The sequence below is a fragment of the Orycteropus afer genome, unplaced genomic scaffold (assembly GCF_000298275.1).
Source record: "Orycteropus afer afer isolate SDZICR_OR568_19922 unplaced genomic scaffold, OryAfe1.0 scaffold00087, whole genome shotgun sequence".
Classification (NCBI taxonomy): domain Eukaryota; kingdom Metazoa; phylum Chordata; class Mammalia; order Tubulidentata; family Orycteropodidae; genus Orycteropus; species Orycteropus afer.
In genome coordinates, this window is record NW_006921674.1 from 3,049,809 (window position 1) to 3,067,656 (window position 17,848).

General features: G+C 39.3%; 1 protein-coding gene across 1 annotated transcript in view; it reads left to right on the plus strand.

The window, feature by feature from the left end:
• Positions 1-537: 537 nt before the first annotated feature.
• Positions 538-17,848, plus strand: part of KLHL32 (kelch like family member 32) — a 215,735-nt gene continuing 198,424 nt past the window's right edge. Inside the window, exons 1-2 of the mRNA XM_007942251.2 lie at positions 538-560; positions 9,686-9,866. Coding sequence (XP_007940442.1) covers positions 538-560; positions 9,686-9,866 — 204 coding nt within the window. The remainder of the gene's footprint in view (positions 561-9,685; positions 9,867-17,848) is intronic.

Sequence of the window (17,848 nt, forward strand, 5' to 3'; positions counted from 1 at the left end):
GAAAAAATCATCTGTCTGTTGTCACTTAGCCAAGAGGATATTTGTTTTTAACTTGGTTTCACTAATGGTAATGTTTGGAAGGAAAGTAAAATCTCTAGAAAGGGCAAGTTAGCTCTTGTGGCTTAGACCTTTGGAGTTTTATTTGATCAGATCTTAGTTTTTCCCTTTGGCCATCTGGTGTTTTCATTTTTACTTCAACTTCTAATTAGCTTTTGTTGATTCTGAAACTCATCCTACTTCCTGGTCTCTAAAGCTCCAATAATATGAGAAAATTAAAAACACTTAAAAATGTTCAGAACTGTTGCTTGGTAAAGAGAATTGAGTCACAATGTTATATCTGAAGTAGAAAACTCTCCAAGGTGCCTCCTAGGGATTCTAAAAGCATTAGGACCATGTAGGCCCAGAGTGTGCTTTTTTTTTAACATTTAGCTCAGTGTGCTTTTCCTTATTCTTATTCTGTCTTTTTATGCAGCTGGAATGCTTTCTGACTCCTCTGCAAACTTCTAAGGCCAAGACCCCAAGGAACCCAGCTGGAGAATGCCGTCTGAACGCTGTCTCAGGTATATATTCTTTAGGATGCGTCCTTGCTTGGTGTTGAGAGGTCTGGAATAGTCATACTGCACATTCCTGCACCAAGGGTGGAACATAGCAGAGGCTTAACAAATATTTGAATAAATTAAACAAACCAGTGAGGGCTTTTGTGAATTTAGTATAGTAGCACAAAAGCTAATTTCTGTGACCTAGTTACTGGTCACCTAGATACATTTCATGTTTCTTTGGATGACACTACTATTTTATCCTATTCTTATTTAGGATGCCACTCTCCCTATAACAAAAGGTACACTACTATGAAGGTATATCATTTTAAAATGCATCAGAAAGCCATTCAATATATATGGATATTATCCTCCTTAATGCAATCACTTATTATCAAAACATTTTCTTTTAATGCTTTACTTATTTCACAAAACGTATTAAGCCAAGCACTCAGCTTGTTGCTGGGGCTACAGCAATGAATAAAGTAGATAAGGTCACAAAACCAAACCAACCTCACTTCCATCAAGTCAATTCCGACTCATAGCGACCCTCATTGGGTTTCAAAGGTTATAAATCTTTACGGAGGCAGACTGCCTCCTCTTTTGTCTGCAAAGCAGCTGGAGGCTTCGAACCACCGATCTATTGGTTAGCAGCCAAATGCCTTAACTACTACTCCACCAAAGATCCTTAGATAACGTCCAGGCCCTCATAAAATGCATATTCTATATGGGAAATGGATACTAAACAATTAATCACACCAGTAACAATGCAGATATAATTGTGAAAAGCGTTTTGAAGAAAAAGCACAGATTAGATACAGTGAGGAAGGGCATTCCTGAGGAATTGGTCTGTGCCCTGAGATCTGAGGAAGAGAGTGACTTAGTAAATACCATGAGGCAAGGAGGAGCTTGGCATATTCCAAAAACTGAGAGGCAGTCAGTGAGAAAGTACAGGGCCTTCATTTGCATATCCTTAGTGGAGGCAAGTCTTCGTCATCTCTGAGGGTGGATTGTTTTTTGTCAGAAGACATTCATAGCCAAGATTAAGAGAGGTGATAAACCTAGGAATACTCTTTTTTTTAAAAAAAAAAGTCTAAGAATTTATATTGCTATGATGATGAACAGGTTTCAGCAGAGCTTCCAGACTAAGATTACCTGGAAGAATAGGAAAAACGCCTGGTGATCTGCTTCTGAAAATCAGCCAGTGAAAACCCTATGGATCCAATGATCCAATCCCATTGTGCATGGGGTTGCCATGAGTCGGCGGCCAACTTGATGGCAGCTAACAACAACAATTAAATACTGAGTCTGACTTTCTGCTATGGTTCTGAAGGCTGTCAGTGGTAACTAGTTCCTAAATGTGTTCAGGAATGAGGGTATTTCTACTACAAGTGTAACATCTTTGCACTCCTTGTGTGAATCTGTGGCTGTAGTCTAGTGGTTCTCAATGGGGGAAGATTTTAACCCTTAGGGGGCACTAGGCAATGTCTAGAGACACTCTTGGTTGCTACTGAGAAGGGATGGTAGTGGTGACAGGTGATCTTGGCATCCAGTGGTAAAGGCCAGGGCCAAAGATCCTGTTAAACATCCTACAATGCACAGGATAACCCCCAACAAAGAATGATATATGGCCCCAAATGTATATAGTGCTAAGGCAGAGACATCTTGTTCAAGATCTGTCATCCAGCTAGTACAGCACATGGAGGCCGTTTAATCTGGCTTATCACCACCTGAGTCAAGTGAAAAAAAATTCCTGACTATCAGGATCAATGTGCATTCACCTCAAAATGAGATTTTACTTAAAATCTACCATTCCTCTTTTTATCAGTCAACCCTTATCTCACCACTATATACCCTCCACAGCACTATTACCTCTGTAATGGTATTTCCTTCTCTACTGTATCTCAGGCCTCACTCTTTCCCACCTCCCAAACCCTTTTACTAGGCCCTGTGTAACAAGCATCCTGACCTATGCTCCTCTGTATCATCCCCGTCACCTCTAAAAGCTGTGATCACCTTTCTGTTCTCCCCTGAGGCACCCCTTCTCTTGTAGCCCTCTCAAGTGATGGAATAATTATTTCTTCAGACCTCATGTATTTCAGAGATAAGTAAAGATGTTGTTGTCTTCCAGGCCATACTTTTATTTTTAGATCATTACACCTTGAAATGGTTGTTAGAGAAAGCAACACCAAAAACATGCTCTTCTGAAAAGTTATGCCCTTCAACTCTGTCACCTTCTCCTCCTCCCCATATTGTTTGTCAGGGTCATTTCCCCTCATTCACTGAGCACATTGGCACTTGGTTTATATCTCCCTTCTCATTGCAAACTCTTAAAAAAAACTGCCCAGGGCCCTCAGTATCCACATGGAGGATATGCCCAATGTCATGGCTCTAGGATCTTCAACCTCCTTCTCCAAAAACTTCCTTCTCCCTTCAGCCACCTCTGCCTATTGCCACACCTTGGACATCATTGTACCTGGTAGTTGCTCTATTTCTGAATCCATTAAATCAGTCACTTTACTTCTATCAGGACTTTTTCTCCTTCCAGTTTGTTGATTTACCTATCCTTGTTACTTTGATCTCTTTGCAGTGTCTAGTCTACTAACCCTGCTGCTTTCTACCAATCCATCAATCCTTTCCTTCCCCCATGCCCTTTCCATTCCACATTCTAATTTCTTCTAATTTAGATTCTATGGGTCATCATTTCAGTATTGCTCTTGCTAAATCCTAAATTTCTTTTGCTCCCTGTATTTTTGTGTCATTTTCCTGACAACACCCAAACCTAGATTAGCCTGACTATCTATATTTCTGTGCTTTCATTGTCCAGTGGAGACTGACTCCACTAAAATATTAGATTCAACAAATCAAAAACAGCCTAGAGTTTTAATATGTGTTTCTCTGTTTCCTTCCTCCTTCTCAAGGGGCAGTTGTCCTTTGTCAGAGTTAAACCCAACTCTGCTTTTGTGCTTTGAATCTCATCTTTCTTATCTTCTTAGAAACTTTCTTTGCTTGTATCTCATCTATGTTCTTGAGACATAGCTGTGCGTTTGTTATCCCTCTATGCCCCTGAATCACAGATTTGCATCTCTAGTCAAAATGTCTTTCTGAGCTCCATGGATCAACTACGTATTTCACATCTGCTCTTGGGTATTGTAAAGACAACTCATGCTCAGCATGTCCCAAACCAAACTCATCATCTTCCTATCCCGAAATCTTGTCCTCTATTCCAGGAATATGGGAGCTCTGGTAGCGTAGTTCCTAAGGCACTTGACTGCTAACCAGAAGGCTGGTGGTTCAAACCCACCAGCCACTCCTTGGAAGGAAGGTTGGGCAATCTACTTCCGTGGTGACAGTGCCTTGGAAACCCAAGGAGGGGTCGCTATGAGTCGGGTCCGACTCGATGGCACATAACAACAACAACAACAACAATTCCAGAAATATCAAGTTACATAAGCCAGAAAGATAAGAGTATTCCTGGGGACCTGCTACCACCCACTTCCATAGCTAATCCATTACCAAGGAAGGCCTATAGATTTTCCATCCTAAATAGTTTTCAAATTCTATTAATCTCTCTAAAATTCTACCCCCACATTCCAGTCTAAGGCCCAAGCCTATCATTTGGCTGAATTACAGCCACAGGTATGCCCCTCTCTGGCCCAGTCTCCCAGATTGCTCTTGGAACTGCAGCCAGAGTGAACTTTTCCTGTGGTTTACCATTGCTGTTGGTATGAACTAGCTTAGAAGTCCTTCATGAGTGGACTCCCAGCTTCTGCTTCTTAAGCCTCCTCTCTACTATGTTTTCTCCCTTGTTCTCAAGGTTCTAGACATTAATATTCCATAGGCACTGTGTATGGGCCATGTCCCCCGCTGCAGAACTGTAGTACTTTTTATTTTCTTGCCTGGAAAGCTCTTCTTTCCTCTTCTTACCGGGGTAGCTTGTTCTCATCCTTCAGTCCCCAACTTCTTCAGGGAGGCGAGATTATTTGATTAATTTGTAACTGTCCTGCTAGCTGAATATTCCATGTGGGCTGCTACCCAGTCATGTATGTTCCTCAGGTTATCCCTAGCACTTAGTTCAATACCTGATACAGACTGAATGAACACTTGTTGAGAAAAGAAAAAAAGGGAAGGGAGGGAGGAAGGAAAGAAAGAAGGAAGCTACTTGACTGTTTTTGATATGTAAATACATAATATCATTATTGATAGCTTCAGTTGAAAGCTGCTTGCATATTTTTTAGAAATTGACTTGAATTTTTTTAATTTAAAATGCAGATGTTTAAAATCATGCATCTGTTTAGGAATTTACATCCTAAAAACTGACTGAACTCAGCCAAAATGTATTCTATGAAAATGAGATCTTATGGGTTTTCTGTGATCAAAAAATGTTCACTCTCTAAGCTCAAAGTAGTGATTTGTGCTAAAGCAGTGCTTCACTGTAAGTGGAGCTTAGAGTGTTATGAACATCATGCTCTGCATTTGATATATTAGTTAGTTTGTATAATCAATTCCAGAAAGAAAGTTAAAGACTTGAGATCATAAATAGTTCTATTCTCTAAGACCTGATTTGTTTACCTCTCTTGACATACAAATGACACTGATACATGGCAATCAAATGACTGCTCCCTGGCATCAAGGAAAAGTATTTTGTCTACTCAGGAACTCTGGGGCTTCCTACTCTTGCATCAGAGGCAGAAGCTGGTCCCTGTGAGATGGAGGCTCAATGGGGCTCACCTGAAGCCCTTATAGAGTTCAAAGTGGAAAGAAATTGAGGGACACTTTTCTCTGGGGACTTGTAGACCAGAGCTGTTCAATAGAACTATAAATACAAACCATATATAGTGAGACCTGAGAGCCAGAATTCTACAGGACTGCCTTGTTTTTCTGAATCTCACAAGTTTTCTTTTGATCCCTAACGTGAGGTAAGACTACAGTCTTACCATTTTCCTATTGCTCGTTTTAGTGGAAAATATTTGCGTTTTCCTACTCTGACAGATTTCTGCCTTACATAGGTTTTACTGTATGTAATTTAGAATTTTCCAGTAGCTGCATTTTAAAAAAGTAAAAAGAAACAGGTGAAATTAATTTTAACATTTTATTCAACTCAATATTAACTTACAATTTCTACATATAAACAATATAAACATATTTTAAAAATATCTTGCATCTGTTTTTCGTACTACATCTTTGGAATCCAGTGTGCATTTCACACTTAACAGCACACCTCAACTTCATTAACCACATTTCAAGTGCTACATAACCACACATGGCTAGTGGTTACTCTATTGGATGGTACAATTCTAGGGAAATCCTTCAGAGAAGAGGGTATTGTGGTTACCTAGGGAAGCCAGGTCACTCTCTACATACCCCTGAATATGTTGAGGCAGCACCTTCAGCTCTAACTGAAAGGTTGGAGGTTCAAGTCCACATAGTGGTACCTTGGAAGAAAAGCCTGATGTTCTATTTCTGAAAACTCAGGCATTGAAAACCCTATGGAGCACAGTTCTACTCTGACAGACAGCTTTTTTTTTTTTTTTTAAATTTAAAGTTGCTTATACTGAAGACTTTTTCTGATTTTGGGAGCTCTGGTAGCATAGTGCCTAAGGCATGTGAGTGTTAACTGGAAGGCTGGTGGTTCAAAACCCACCAGCCACTCCTCAAAAGGAAGGTTGGTCAATCTACTTCCATAGTGATACTGCCCCGGAAACCCAAGGAGGGGTCTCTATGAGTCGGATCCGACTCGATGACAGTGACAGTGAGTTTCTGATTTTAGAATGGCACTCAGTTCTGTGTTCCCTTAGGAAACCTGGCCACTGCTTTATGTCTTTTTTTTTTTTCTCCTTGGTTTATGATTATTGACTTCACAAAGTGGGCCTGTCACCTTCCAGCTGTGTCTGTGGCCACATGTTCCTAGATGTGTATAGAGTTGAGGTCTTTTGTAGATTTATATCTGAGAATTGAGAGAGAAGTTACTTTCAAATGTAATAAAGACTTGTTGATTAGTAGGCCTTTATTTCTTGCCAAATGTCAGTGTATTTGTTTCTGCTTCTAAGGATTCTTAACATATTGGTTCCAAAATATTTAGGATCTTGTGCCAAGTGTTGTCTTAAATATTTAGCATATTGTTTTCTTTAAGCTTGAGTGTTTCTAGCCCAGCTGAATGATCTTGTGAAATTGTGCAGCATCAGAATTGTTTCAGAACTGAGCCCTTTATTCTTTGCCAAATTTCAGTTTACAGCTGCTCGTTCCCTGGCAAGATTTATTCACTGTCGATAAATGTCTGAAATGCAAATACTCATTCAGTCTTAATAATAAGGACACAAATCATGACACTATATTTGGAAAATGAGTCAGGAAACATTTTTAGGTGATTATTTTAATATCTTTTCTACTACAAATGAAATTTCAAAATATGTTAACATTTAGGATGATGTAAGTAGGGAGAAAAGAAGTTATAAAAGTTCCAAATAAATTTTCTAAGGTTATAATAATTAAAATTTATATTATATTCCTAAACTTAGGTCTTAGCTTCAGTGTGAAGATAAATGTTTTTGAAGCATGAGTTCAAAATATTTTTATCACCATTCATGTTATGTTCATGTATATCATTATAAAAAGTAACTTTGAGATTTTTACTTACAAATGTTAAGTATAAAATTAATCAGTATTTTTGTGATTATTTTTTCCCTCAAGCACATATTTTTGAGACCTTTATAGGTTGCCTTCTTTTTTAAGTGAGCAGTAGAATAATATTATTATGTTCTTAGGCTGGTAGCATAGTGCCTAAGGCATTTGACTGCTAACCAGAAGGCTGGTGGTTCAAACCCACCAGCCACTCCTCGGAAGGAAGATGGGGCAATCTACTTCTGTAGTAATACTGCCTTGGAAACCCAAGGAGGGGGTCACTATGAGTCGAGTCTGACTCGATGGCATACAACAACAACAACAACAACAACAACTAGACTGTTTGTTAAGTTTTCTTATCTATAAAATAGAGATAATAACAGTACCTGCCTTGTGGGGTTGTAGTGAAGATTAAATGAATTAATAATTGTAAATCACTAATAATGAATTCATGGAACATAGTAAGTGCTATGTTCTTTAATATATAAAAATGTCATCCTTTGGGAATGATTTTTTTTTAAATACTGTCTAAATCTTTTATTAGCTGATACAGTATTTCCATTACTATTCCGTTCCCTCATTTCCTTAATTGAGAGATGCTAATTACTCTCCATTCTAAGCTTTGCATTAAAAATTTGTAAAAACTTATTTTACTTCTCAAAGGCATTTTTAATTACTGATTTTACAAGTCTGCCTAGAGATAGAGGCACTACATGATGTTACTGGATGCTACATTTCAACTGAAAATAATCCTCCCACCTTCCCACGAGGAGTACTTATATCATCATCCCCTGACAAGTTTTTTTCCTTTCCATAGTCCTGACGTTTCTAATACTCCTCAGACAACAATGCCCAAGAAAGCTTACTGAGTGCCTTCTGGCACTTCCTGGGAAGTATTTGGTTAATTTTAAGGTGGTGATGTGTGCTTCACTATACTGTGCCAGCCAGCTGGCACCACAGGCTGAGCAGAGCCTTTCAAGGAAATTAGCCACACAGGACTGGGCTGCTGGAGACTCCCTGGCTGCCCTGAGGAGATCCTTCCCGTTCACAGAGAGAGGGGTTGGGTGCAGGAATTGTTGGGATAAGAAAGTTGATGCTCTCAGTCATACTTACGGTATCTTTACTGAGCTTTGAGAAGAATCTGAAGGTCAGAAAAAGGAAAAACGTATCTTATGGTCTGGTGGCCCTCATTTTCATTTTGTGAATACCATTCTATTGGCATAGCTCAGCCCACTTTAGACAGCTGCCAGTTCTAAGATGTTAAAACACTGTAGAGGTTTTCATTGATCTAAGCTGGAATTACCAATCCCTATTTATACGTTCAGTTTGTATTTTGTGTTTATGGTTTTCAATTCTGTATTATTACATAATTTCACCTAGGAATTTTAAAAAGACATAAGTGGTTTCTTAATGGGTAAGTTAAGCAATTTCACAGAAAAGAACAGAAAATAAACTTGTATAGTCATTCATAAATTTACTACAGTGATCACACATAGACATTGAAGATTATCACTATATATTTTACTTTTAGCTTAAATTTGTTTTCGTTTACAAGAGTATTTACTGTAATGTTCTCCTTGTGATGTATAATCTCTCAGGTTGAATAATATGCTGCTAGGGTTTAGGAGCTCTGGTAGCATAGTGCCTAAGGTACTTGACTGCTAACCAGAAGGCTGGCGGTTCAAACCCACCAGCCACTCCTCAGAAGGAAGGTTGGGCAATCCTACTTCTGTAGTGATACTGCCTTGGAAACCCAAGGAGGGGTCGCTATGAGTCGGGACCAACTCGACAGCATATAACAACAACAACAACAGGGTTTAGTTACCTTTTTCATGAAATGGTCACCAACATCCCTTTTTTCCTAACCAATATTTGCTTAGATCTCTTTTGTTTATTAATGGAGTATGAATCTTTATGGGCAGACATGGTAACTTCCTGTATCTCTGATGAGTCAGAATCTAATGATCTGATGAATTCTGTGATAGATGAGTACATGTCCGTGAGTACATACTGAGTATGCCCTAATCACCTTCAGGTAATACAAAGCTGGAGATGGAATCAGAGATCTAGAGAGTGCATCACCGAGAGGGGCACACATGTACACACACACACACACACACACATGCACACACAAGCCCACACACCTAACTAGAGACGCATCCAGAGAAGGTTTTGCACCCAAAGATATATATATATATATTGATGGGATATGGACCATAGACATGGACCAATATGCAGACACAGCTGGGCAGGCACACAAATTCATAAAGACATGTATTAGTAGAAGAGAGAGAAAGACAGACAGACAGACACAGACCAAGACCCTGCAGGGTGGAGAGATGGAGGGAATCAGAGAAAAGGATAGCAAAAGACTGGTGAAAGAGCAGAAATAGGAAGATCACATTCCACTGTGGAGAGAGTGCTGGGGAGTCAGCAATCCCACGGGCGGTATTGAAACGGTGAAGGAACATGGGTGCACCCAGGTCTGCTGAAAGGAAGGATGTTTACTTGACTTCTCTCCTTTGCAGTATTCAAGAAATGCTGACAGGCCAGAGGCTCTGCCACTCCGAATCTCACAACGATAGTGTCCTGGCAGCACTGAATCAGCAGAGAAGTGATGGTATTCTTTGCGACGTTACCCTGATTGCTGAGGAACAGAAATTCCATGCTCACAAGGCAGTCCTAGCAGCATGCAGTGACTATTTCAGGGTAAGTCAAGGTAGTTTGTTTCTCTTAAGTTAACAATGAACAAAGAATAGCAAAGCTTTCTGAACTGTCTCTCTTGGCCGGCAGCCAACAAGATGGTAGTCCCCAGAATTGTAAATGCGAGGGGCCTGTGTTCTCTCCTAGGTGGAATGAGATTTGGGGCCCTGTTGGGCTCCTCCCTGAGCTGCACACTTTTATGACCCTCAGTGGAGGGCAAACCTCTCTTTTGTGTGTGAGTCAAGGGCCACTTGACACTATAAGAAATGCCACCATAAGATAGATGGGTGGACAGGCTGAACTGTTAGGTATGTCTATGAAATGGGGAGTGTATCCAAGAATATGCATAGGGTTGGCAGACAATGGTCCTATAAGTTTATGTGAATGATCAGAATTCCCAGGTGTAGAGTAGAGCTGACAAGGGGCAAGGTTGTGGTCACTGCTTGGTAACAGCCAGCTACCAAGAGGGACCAAGCAGTTGAACCTGTGGGCTTGGGACCATAGTCGCCAAGGATATCAAGCTCAACTGGTATAACATACTATAGAAAACATTGTTCTACCTCCTACTTTGGTGAGTAGCAAAGCTAGCAAGCTGCCATATAGATGCAACGATGGGTCTCTCTTCATCCAGACCAAAGAAGAATGAAGAAAACCAAAATTCATGGAAACAATTAGTCCTAGCAACTGGTACACCATCCAATCTGCAGCCTATATCACTATGAGACCAGAAGAACTAGATGGTGCCTGGGTACCACTGTCATCCACTTAAAGGGGATCTATGTAGGAGATCCTTGATAGAGAGGGAGAACAATGTGGAATAAAACTCAAAATCATTTGGAGGAAAAAAAAAAGGTGGGGATCAGGTTTGCTGGTCCAATAGAGCCTGGTGGAACCACTGAGACTATGGCCCCTAGCTGCCCTTCAGGTCTGGAATTGAATCCACACCCATGATTTCCAGCCAAACAAAAGACAGGCATATGAGTTGAACATTTACCTCAGATAGATACACTCCTTGGAGACAACAATCATGGGAGAAATAAGGGCTGCTTATGCACAGGGAGACAGCTCAGGGGGCAGGAGTGCATAGAGGGATGGACACAGGGAAGAGGTAACTATGGGGAGGAAGTAGGAGGGGAGATGTTGCATTGTGGTAAACTGCGGTCATTGTCATGAGACAAAGTGCATGTGAACTGCTGTATGGAAAGTGAATCTGCTCTGTAAATATTCACCCAAATCACAATAAAAAAAAAAAAAAGAAAGAAAAGAAATGCCACCATAAGAAAATGTGGCATTATAGTACTCCATAACAGGGTGGGAGTTGTGGCTGGATGTTTCCGGATATGGAAGAAACAATCTATAAAACAACTTTTTAAAACATAAAAATCCATTGGCATTGAGTCAGTTCTGACTCATGACGTCCCCATGTGTTACAAAGTAGAACTGCTCTATAGGGTTTTCTTGGCTGTAATCATTACAGAACCAAATCAGCAGTGGATAAGTTTCTTCTGCAGTGGTGCTGGATGGGTTCCAACTGCCAGCCTGTAGCGTTTCCCTAAATATGTGTAGTATTTCTGACTTAATTGTCTGTGCATGTTCTTCACTTAATGCTTTTTATTTGCTCCAGTCGTGGACATAGTTGGCAGTATGGACCTTTATATTTGACACATGAATGTCTTTGTGACTGAAGAAGACATAATGTTGTCTTGTTCAGTAGAACTTTGGAGTTTGGTTTCCAATGCTAATGTTATAACATAATGCAACACACTGCCGTAGAGTCGGATCTGACTCATAGCAACCTCTCCTTGGGTTTCCGCGGCAGTATCAGTACGGAAATACATTGCCCAACCTTCCTTCCAAGCAGTGACTGGTGGGTTTCAACCAGCCTTCTGGTTAGCAGTCAAATGTCTTAGGCACTTTATGGGATCATATAATTTTATGTCATCCTTTGAAGATGAACGTTATGGCTATAGTTAATTAATGTCGTTTACTTGGCATTTACTGTGATTCAGGTGGTAGACAAGGACTTTCTATGTATATCTCCTTTAATCCTCACAGCAACAGATACATGGACACACTATTAAAATCACCATTTTATAAATAAGGAAATTGAATGCTAAAATTTAAATAGTTTTCCCAAAGTCACAAAGTTTATAAGGGGCAGATCTAGAATTGAATTCCAAGTCTCTCTTAACTAGAATGCTAGGCTTCCTCTTATAAAAATATGAGGAAAATGAACCTTGACAGTTATTAGCCAGAATTTTTTTAAATATTAATTCCTGAATATATCTATCTATCTATCTAGATATAAATTCTTAGTTAATTTCTTTCTCAATGTTATTTTAATTAACTAACAAACACACTGCCATTGAGTCACATCTGACTCATAGCAACCCCACCTTGGGTTTCCAAGGTGGTATCACTATGGAAGTAGATTGCCCAACCTTCCTTCTGAGGAGTGGCTGGTGGGTTTGAACTGCTGGCCTTCTGGTTACTAGTCAAATGCCTTAGGTACTATGCCACCAGAGCTCCTAACTAAAGATTAGGTAGTAACTATAAAAGATAATTATAAAATAGCTAAATAAATTTGAAATGTAAATTTAATTGTGGATTTTTTGAAAAAAGTTCTCTTCCCCAAAGCCTCAAAATTATGCTGAAACCAAAAAGGGTCTTGGGCAATGTATTGGTTTGATATGGATGTTTCCTGCATTTACAGATAATTTTCAAAGATGCCAACTCATAAAAGAAAGCCTTTTTAAAAAAGTCCTTTCAAATATGATGAAACCTAGTAATGTGGAAAATAAAAAGGCAATTGCTTGAAATGTCTGTTCCTAAAATAAAAATTAGGGATTTAACTCTAAACTGCTAAAATGAAAGCAGAATATCCGTAAAGTGACTTTTCAGTTCCATTAATATAATGATACATTTTATAAACCTTCACGTTGTCAGGTATTAATCTTCCAGAAAGTTTACCTTATTCACAGGGTTTTTGAAACAACAAAATACTTTGGGCTGTGTGTACATTATGTAAGCTTTGTCTTCCTGTCAACCATAATATAGACTACGTGGTGGCTCTCAGCTTCTCTCTTCTTAGTCTCTACCTGTTGGGTTTTGCATTTCCTTTTTAGAAATGGTTTGTTTTGTGCAAGTTTATATGTGAGTGTGTTTATGTGAGAGGAAAAGAGTGCAAGTAAGTGGCATATTTCACTTGTTCACATTTAGCAGTGTTAGTGCTATTTTTGTTTTGCTGTTTTCTGGTTGCTTTGAGTCAATTCTGACACATGATGACCCCATATATGTAAAGTAGAACTGCTCCATTGGGAGGGTTTTTTTTTATTTCTTTGTTTTTTTAATCTCTGTGAAAATAATGGCCTCATATTTTAGTAGGTTATGCACAGAGAGTATCTATGTTATAAAGCCTATGAAATAAATTTTATTATTCTCATTTTGGAAATGAGAAAACTAAGTGCAGTATGTTTAAATTGCATAATATCTGCCACATATTACTTAGAAGAGCTGTTTTCACACATTTGTCTCCCAGAGTACCAATTTGTGCTTTTCCCAGTTAAGCCATGTAGCTGGATTCGTACAAAGTTTCTTCAGTTTCACAACTTGCTTATGAAGTGAAAACTAAATGACCTGTGTACTAATTCTTAAGATGGAGAAACCAAAACAAAATTGGAACAGTTGGCACTTAACTCTTCTCTAGGCACTGTGCTAAGTGCTGGAGTTTCAATATTTAACCAGCCATAGACTGAGCCCTCTAGAAGCTTATCATGTAGATATTATACTGGAAGTAATTTTTGCCTTGTACCTTGTATCCTTGATCAGTTTTTGCTGTATGAAATACCACCCTAAGACATAGAGGCTGGATAGTTCTTCTCATCTAGTAAGCTCAGTTGATCTGTGTTGGATTCAGTCTTATATCAGCAGTTAACTAAAGAGTTGACTGGAGCTGGATGGCTTAAATTGTCCTTGTTCATATGTCTGTTGGCTAGAGTGATAGTGGAAACTGAACCATTTGTTTCTTCTCATCATCCAACAGGCTGGTCTGGGCTTCTTCACATACAACTAGATTCTAAGACCAGCAAGATGTCAACTGTTAATTCACAGTGCTTTCAAACCTCTACTTGAGTAACATTTACTAATGTTTCACTGGCCCAGCAAGGCAGATGTCCAAGCCTAGAGTCAATGTGGTAGGATAGTACCAAAGGGAATGCATACAGGAAGGGCAAGAATTTGTGTCCAGTTTCACAACTTACCACTGTCAAGTACTGTCAAAGATCTGAAATTTTATGCTTCATCCAGTCTAAAAATTAGCCTGCCATAGTTTTGTGGATGCTGGTAGAAGACATGAGATTCCTGGGTCAGACACAAAGGACAGTTTATTACTAACAGCATGAGTAGCAGAACCTCAGCATTTTTGCACCTGCTCCTTGAGCTTGTTCTACAAAGTAACATGAAGAGGGCCAGATGTCACCTGTATATGGTAGGTTACATTATAGCAAAGGGACACTGAGCTTAGGAAAATGGAATCTATTACAATGGACAGTAAACATGCCTGCCTATTACTCTTGAGGAAGACATTATTTCTATTATATTGGACAGTAAGCATGCCTATCCTTGCTATGGAAGGAAAAGCAATGTCTTTCAGGATTATAAGCAAGTCAGTCCTTTCCTCCTGAGGGCAACACTAGCTCTGACTTCCAAGGTTATTGTCTATAGAAGCATCTTAAAAAAAAAAAAAAAGAGTCCAGAACAAAGAGCAATCAGTACCTCACTCACAATACGTGCAGAAATACAAGAGACCCAGGGAAAACTGTCTCCCAACAATCACATGCCCTCAACTAGAAATATATATATACACACACACGTATACACATACACACATACACACACATATCTTGTTTCTTATTTTTCATCAGTCTGAAAACAGGATTCTGTCTTAGTAATTCCTCTTTCTCTCACAACACATAATGTTGCCTTGTACTCAGTAAGCTGAATAAAAATTTATTGAGTGAGTCAAGAAATGTTTTCTAATTGTCTTGGGATCCATATATATTTTAATTCTTAGTATCCTAAATATTTAAAACATGCAAATTATTCATGAATTTTTCTTACCACAGTGATCTATTCAAGGGAATTAACTATTTTGATATAAATTAGATTTTTGTACTTTGTACTTTTATATTATCTAGCAGGTTATTTTGAAGCCACAATAATTGTTCTGAGTCAGGAAAGGTAGGACTACAAGAGTGAGGATAAGGACCAAGCTTTGATATAAACTGTTCCTTTATGTTGCTTTGGGAGCTAATAGCAGCCATTTTTGCTAAAAGTATGGTTAAAGAGCAGTTGAGCACAAAGCATTGTGACTCCCTGGAAAAACAAATACCTAAACATTTAAAAGAATGTGCAAAAACACATTCTTCAGCCAAGTAATAATTTTTTAAAAATAAAAATTAGGCTTAATTCTAGCAGTATAGGTACAATATGGCATTCCAAAACCAAACCAAACTCACTGGCTTCTAGTTGGATCCTCATAATGACCCCTCCTTGGGTTTCTGAGGCAATATCACTATGGAAGTAGATTGCCCAATCTTCCTTCTGAGGAGTGCCTGGTGGGTTTGAACTGCCAACCTCCTGGTTAGCAGTCAAATGCCTTAGGCACTATGCCACCAGAGCTTCCCACTATGGCATTAGTCAAATGCTAATTGAATGAGACTAGTGACTTCTATTCTGAGTGTAAAGCAGGGAATGAAGAAATGAACAAGTTTAGGAATCAGACCAGAGTTTGAATGCAATGGTAGGGATTCTATCTGTTTACCATTGTTTCTCAAACCAAACACTCAAACCAAACTCACTGCCATTGAGTCAATTCCAACTTTTACTATTAACCCCCTTTTGGGTTTCTGAGGCAGTAAATCTTTATGGAAGTAGATTGTCCAGTCTTCTTTCTGCGGAGACACTTGTGGGTGAGGTGCCTGACAAATAGGTACCATTTTAATTAATGTTTGTTTTGTTATTCATTCTCCTTACTATCTACTCTATGAGCTCTGGCAAGTCATCTTACTTTCCTGAGCCTATGTTTTCTCATCTGTAATTGATGATCATAAAGCCTAACTCTCAGGACAGGTTGCTATAGAGATTTAAATGAGGTAAAGTATGTAAAACACAACAGAATGAAACACTGCTCGGTCCTGCACCATCCTCACAATCATTACTATGCTTCAGCCTATTATTGCAGCCACTGTGTCAATCCATCTCATTGAGGGTCTTCCCCTTTTTGAAGCACTAGATCCCTCTCCAGGGACTCATCCCTCCTGATAATATGACCAAAGTACAAGAGACAGGGTCTGGCCATTCTTGTTTCTAAGGAGCATTCTGGCTGTACTTCTTCCAAGACAGATTTGTTTGCTCTTCTGGCAGACACACAGTAGACCTTCAATAAACATGAGCTGTTTCACTCCTTGTGATTCCTATTATACCCTGCCTGGGCCCTACTCTGAAGAGAGGACAGTTCATTTTAGGTTCAGCTGCTTGCAACGTTTTTATTCCATCCTACCCTTTCTATTTTCTCAGTCTGATGCCTCTCTCCTTCTTGCTTAGAATGTTCTAGTAATCTCTGGTTGTCCCCTTTCCAGACTATCATGCAGATGATTGTGTGATTAACTTTCATGCCCCTGCTCAGGTCCTCCGAGGATCCTCAGTGTCTGCCAGACTCCCACAGTCTGCCTTCACACAATCTCACATTATTCATCCCCCACTTTGTTCCCCCATCTGCTCATCTGATACTGCAGCCACAATGCTCACCAAAAACACTCTTGGCACCTCAGGGCTTTCCACTTCTTGGCATTGCTTATGACCATTCCTTCTAGCTGTAGCTCCCTACTCACCTCTCAGTCTACCCTGCCAATCTTCTGTGGTTTATCACAATCAACAACAAGTTAAGTAGTCTTTCACAAAGTTTTACTCTGACCACCCTCTGTCACCTTCCCAAATTCCTATGAAATCTTAAAACTTTCAGCTTGTTCCCTTCAAGAAATTAAAGATTATGTACCATGTATTACAGATCCACTTATCAGTAATTTCTCTCAGAGGGAGTGTGACTAGCCTAAAACTGTACAAAACTGAGTATCCTAGAACTATGTACAAAGTGAAGACTCATCAAAATACCACTGAATAAAGTTGAATAAGAAAGCATTGAACCTGACTTAGCATGAGAAATTAGGGACCCTGCAATCTAGAGTATATGTGTGTAAGAGAGAGGCAGGAATGAGTCAGCCTTTTATTTGTTTTCCCATTGGCAGCCCCTCCAAAAGAGAGGACAGTAAGTTACAGGGCCTCAACCTGGGCAGTCCAGGGCTGTGGGCCACCCTGGAGTGTCTGGAGACAGTTGTTTAACATTTGCTACTCCCAGCTTGTATCTCCATAAACACCTACGCTTTCTTGGCTGGCCAAGGAAGCAGATGTCTTGACTGTCTAACATAATTTCATATATGTGTTAGTAAAGTGATTAAAATATGACATTTTGAAAAGTTAAATATTTGAACATCTTTTCTAGTTAAAGCCTGCATGTACTTCCATCTATGAAATTTTTGGTTTTGAAAGAAGGGAATAATAGAATCTGCATTCCATGTATTTTTTTCTAATCATATTCCCCAGTTACTATTTGATTAATATGGCTTTAAAAACAGTTGCTATTGAGTCAACTCTGGCCCATCATGACCCCATGTGTTTCAGAGTAGAACTGTATACTTCATGGGATTTTCGATAGCTGAAACCATTTGGAGGTAGATCCCTGGGTCTGTCTTCAGAGGTACCCCTGGGTGCATTCACACTACCAGCCTTTTTGTTAGCAGCCATGCCTTTAACTATGTGTGCCACCCAGGGACCCCAGAATGGCACAAAAGGCTATTAAATAAGTATATATTATATGTTGTTGTTGTTGTTGTTGTTGTTAAGTGCCGTTGAGTCGTTTCTAACTCATAGCG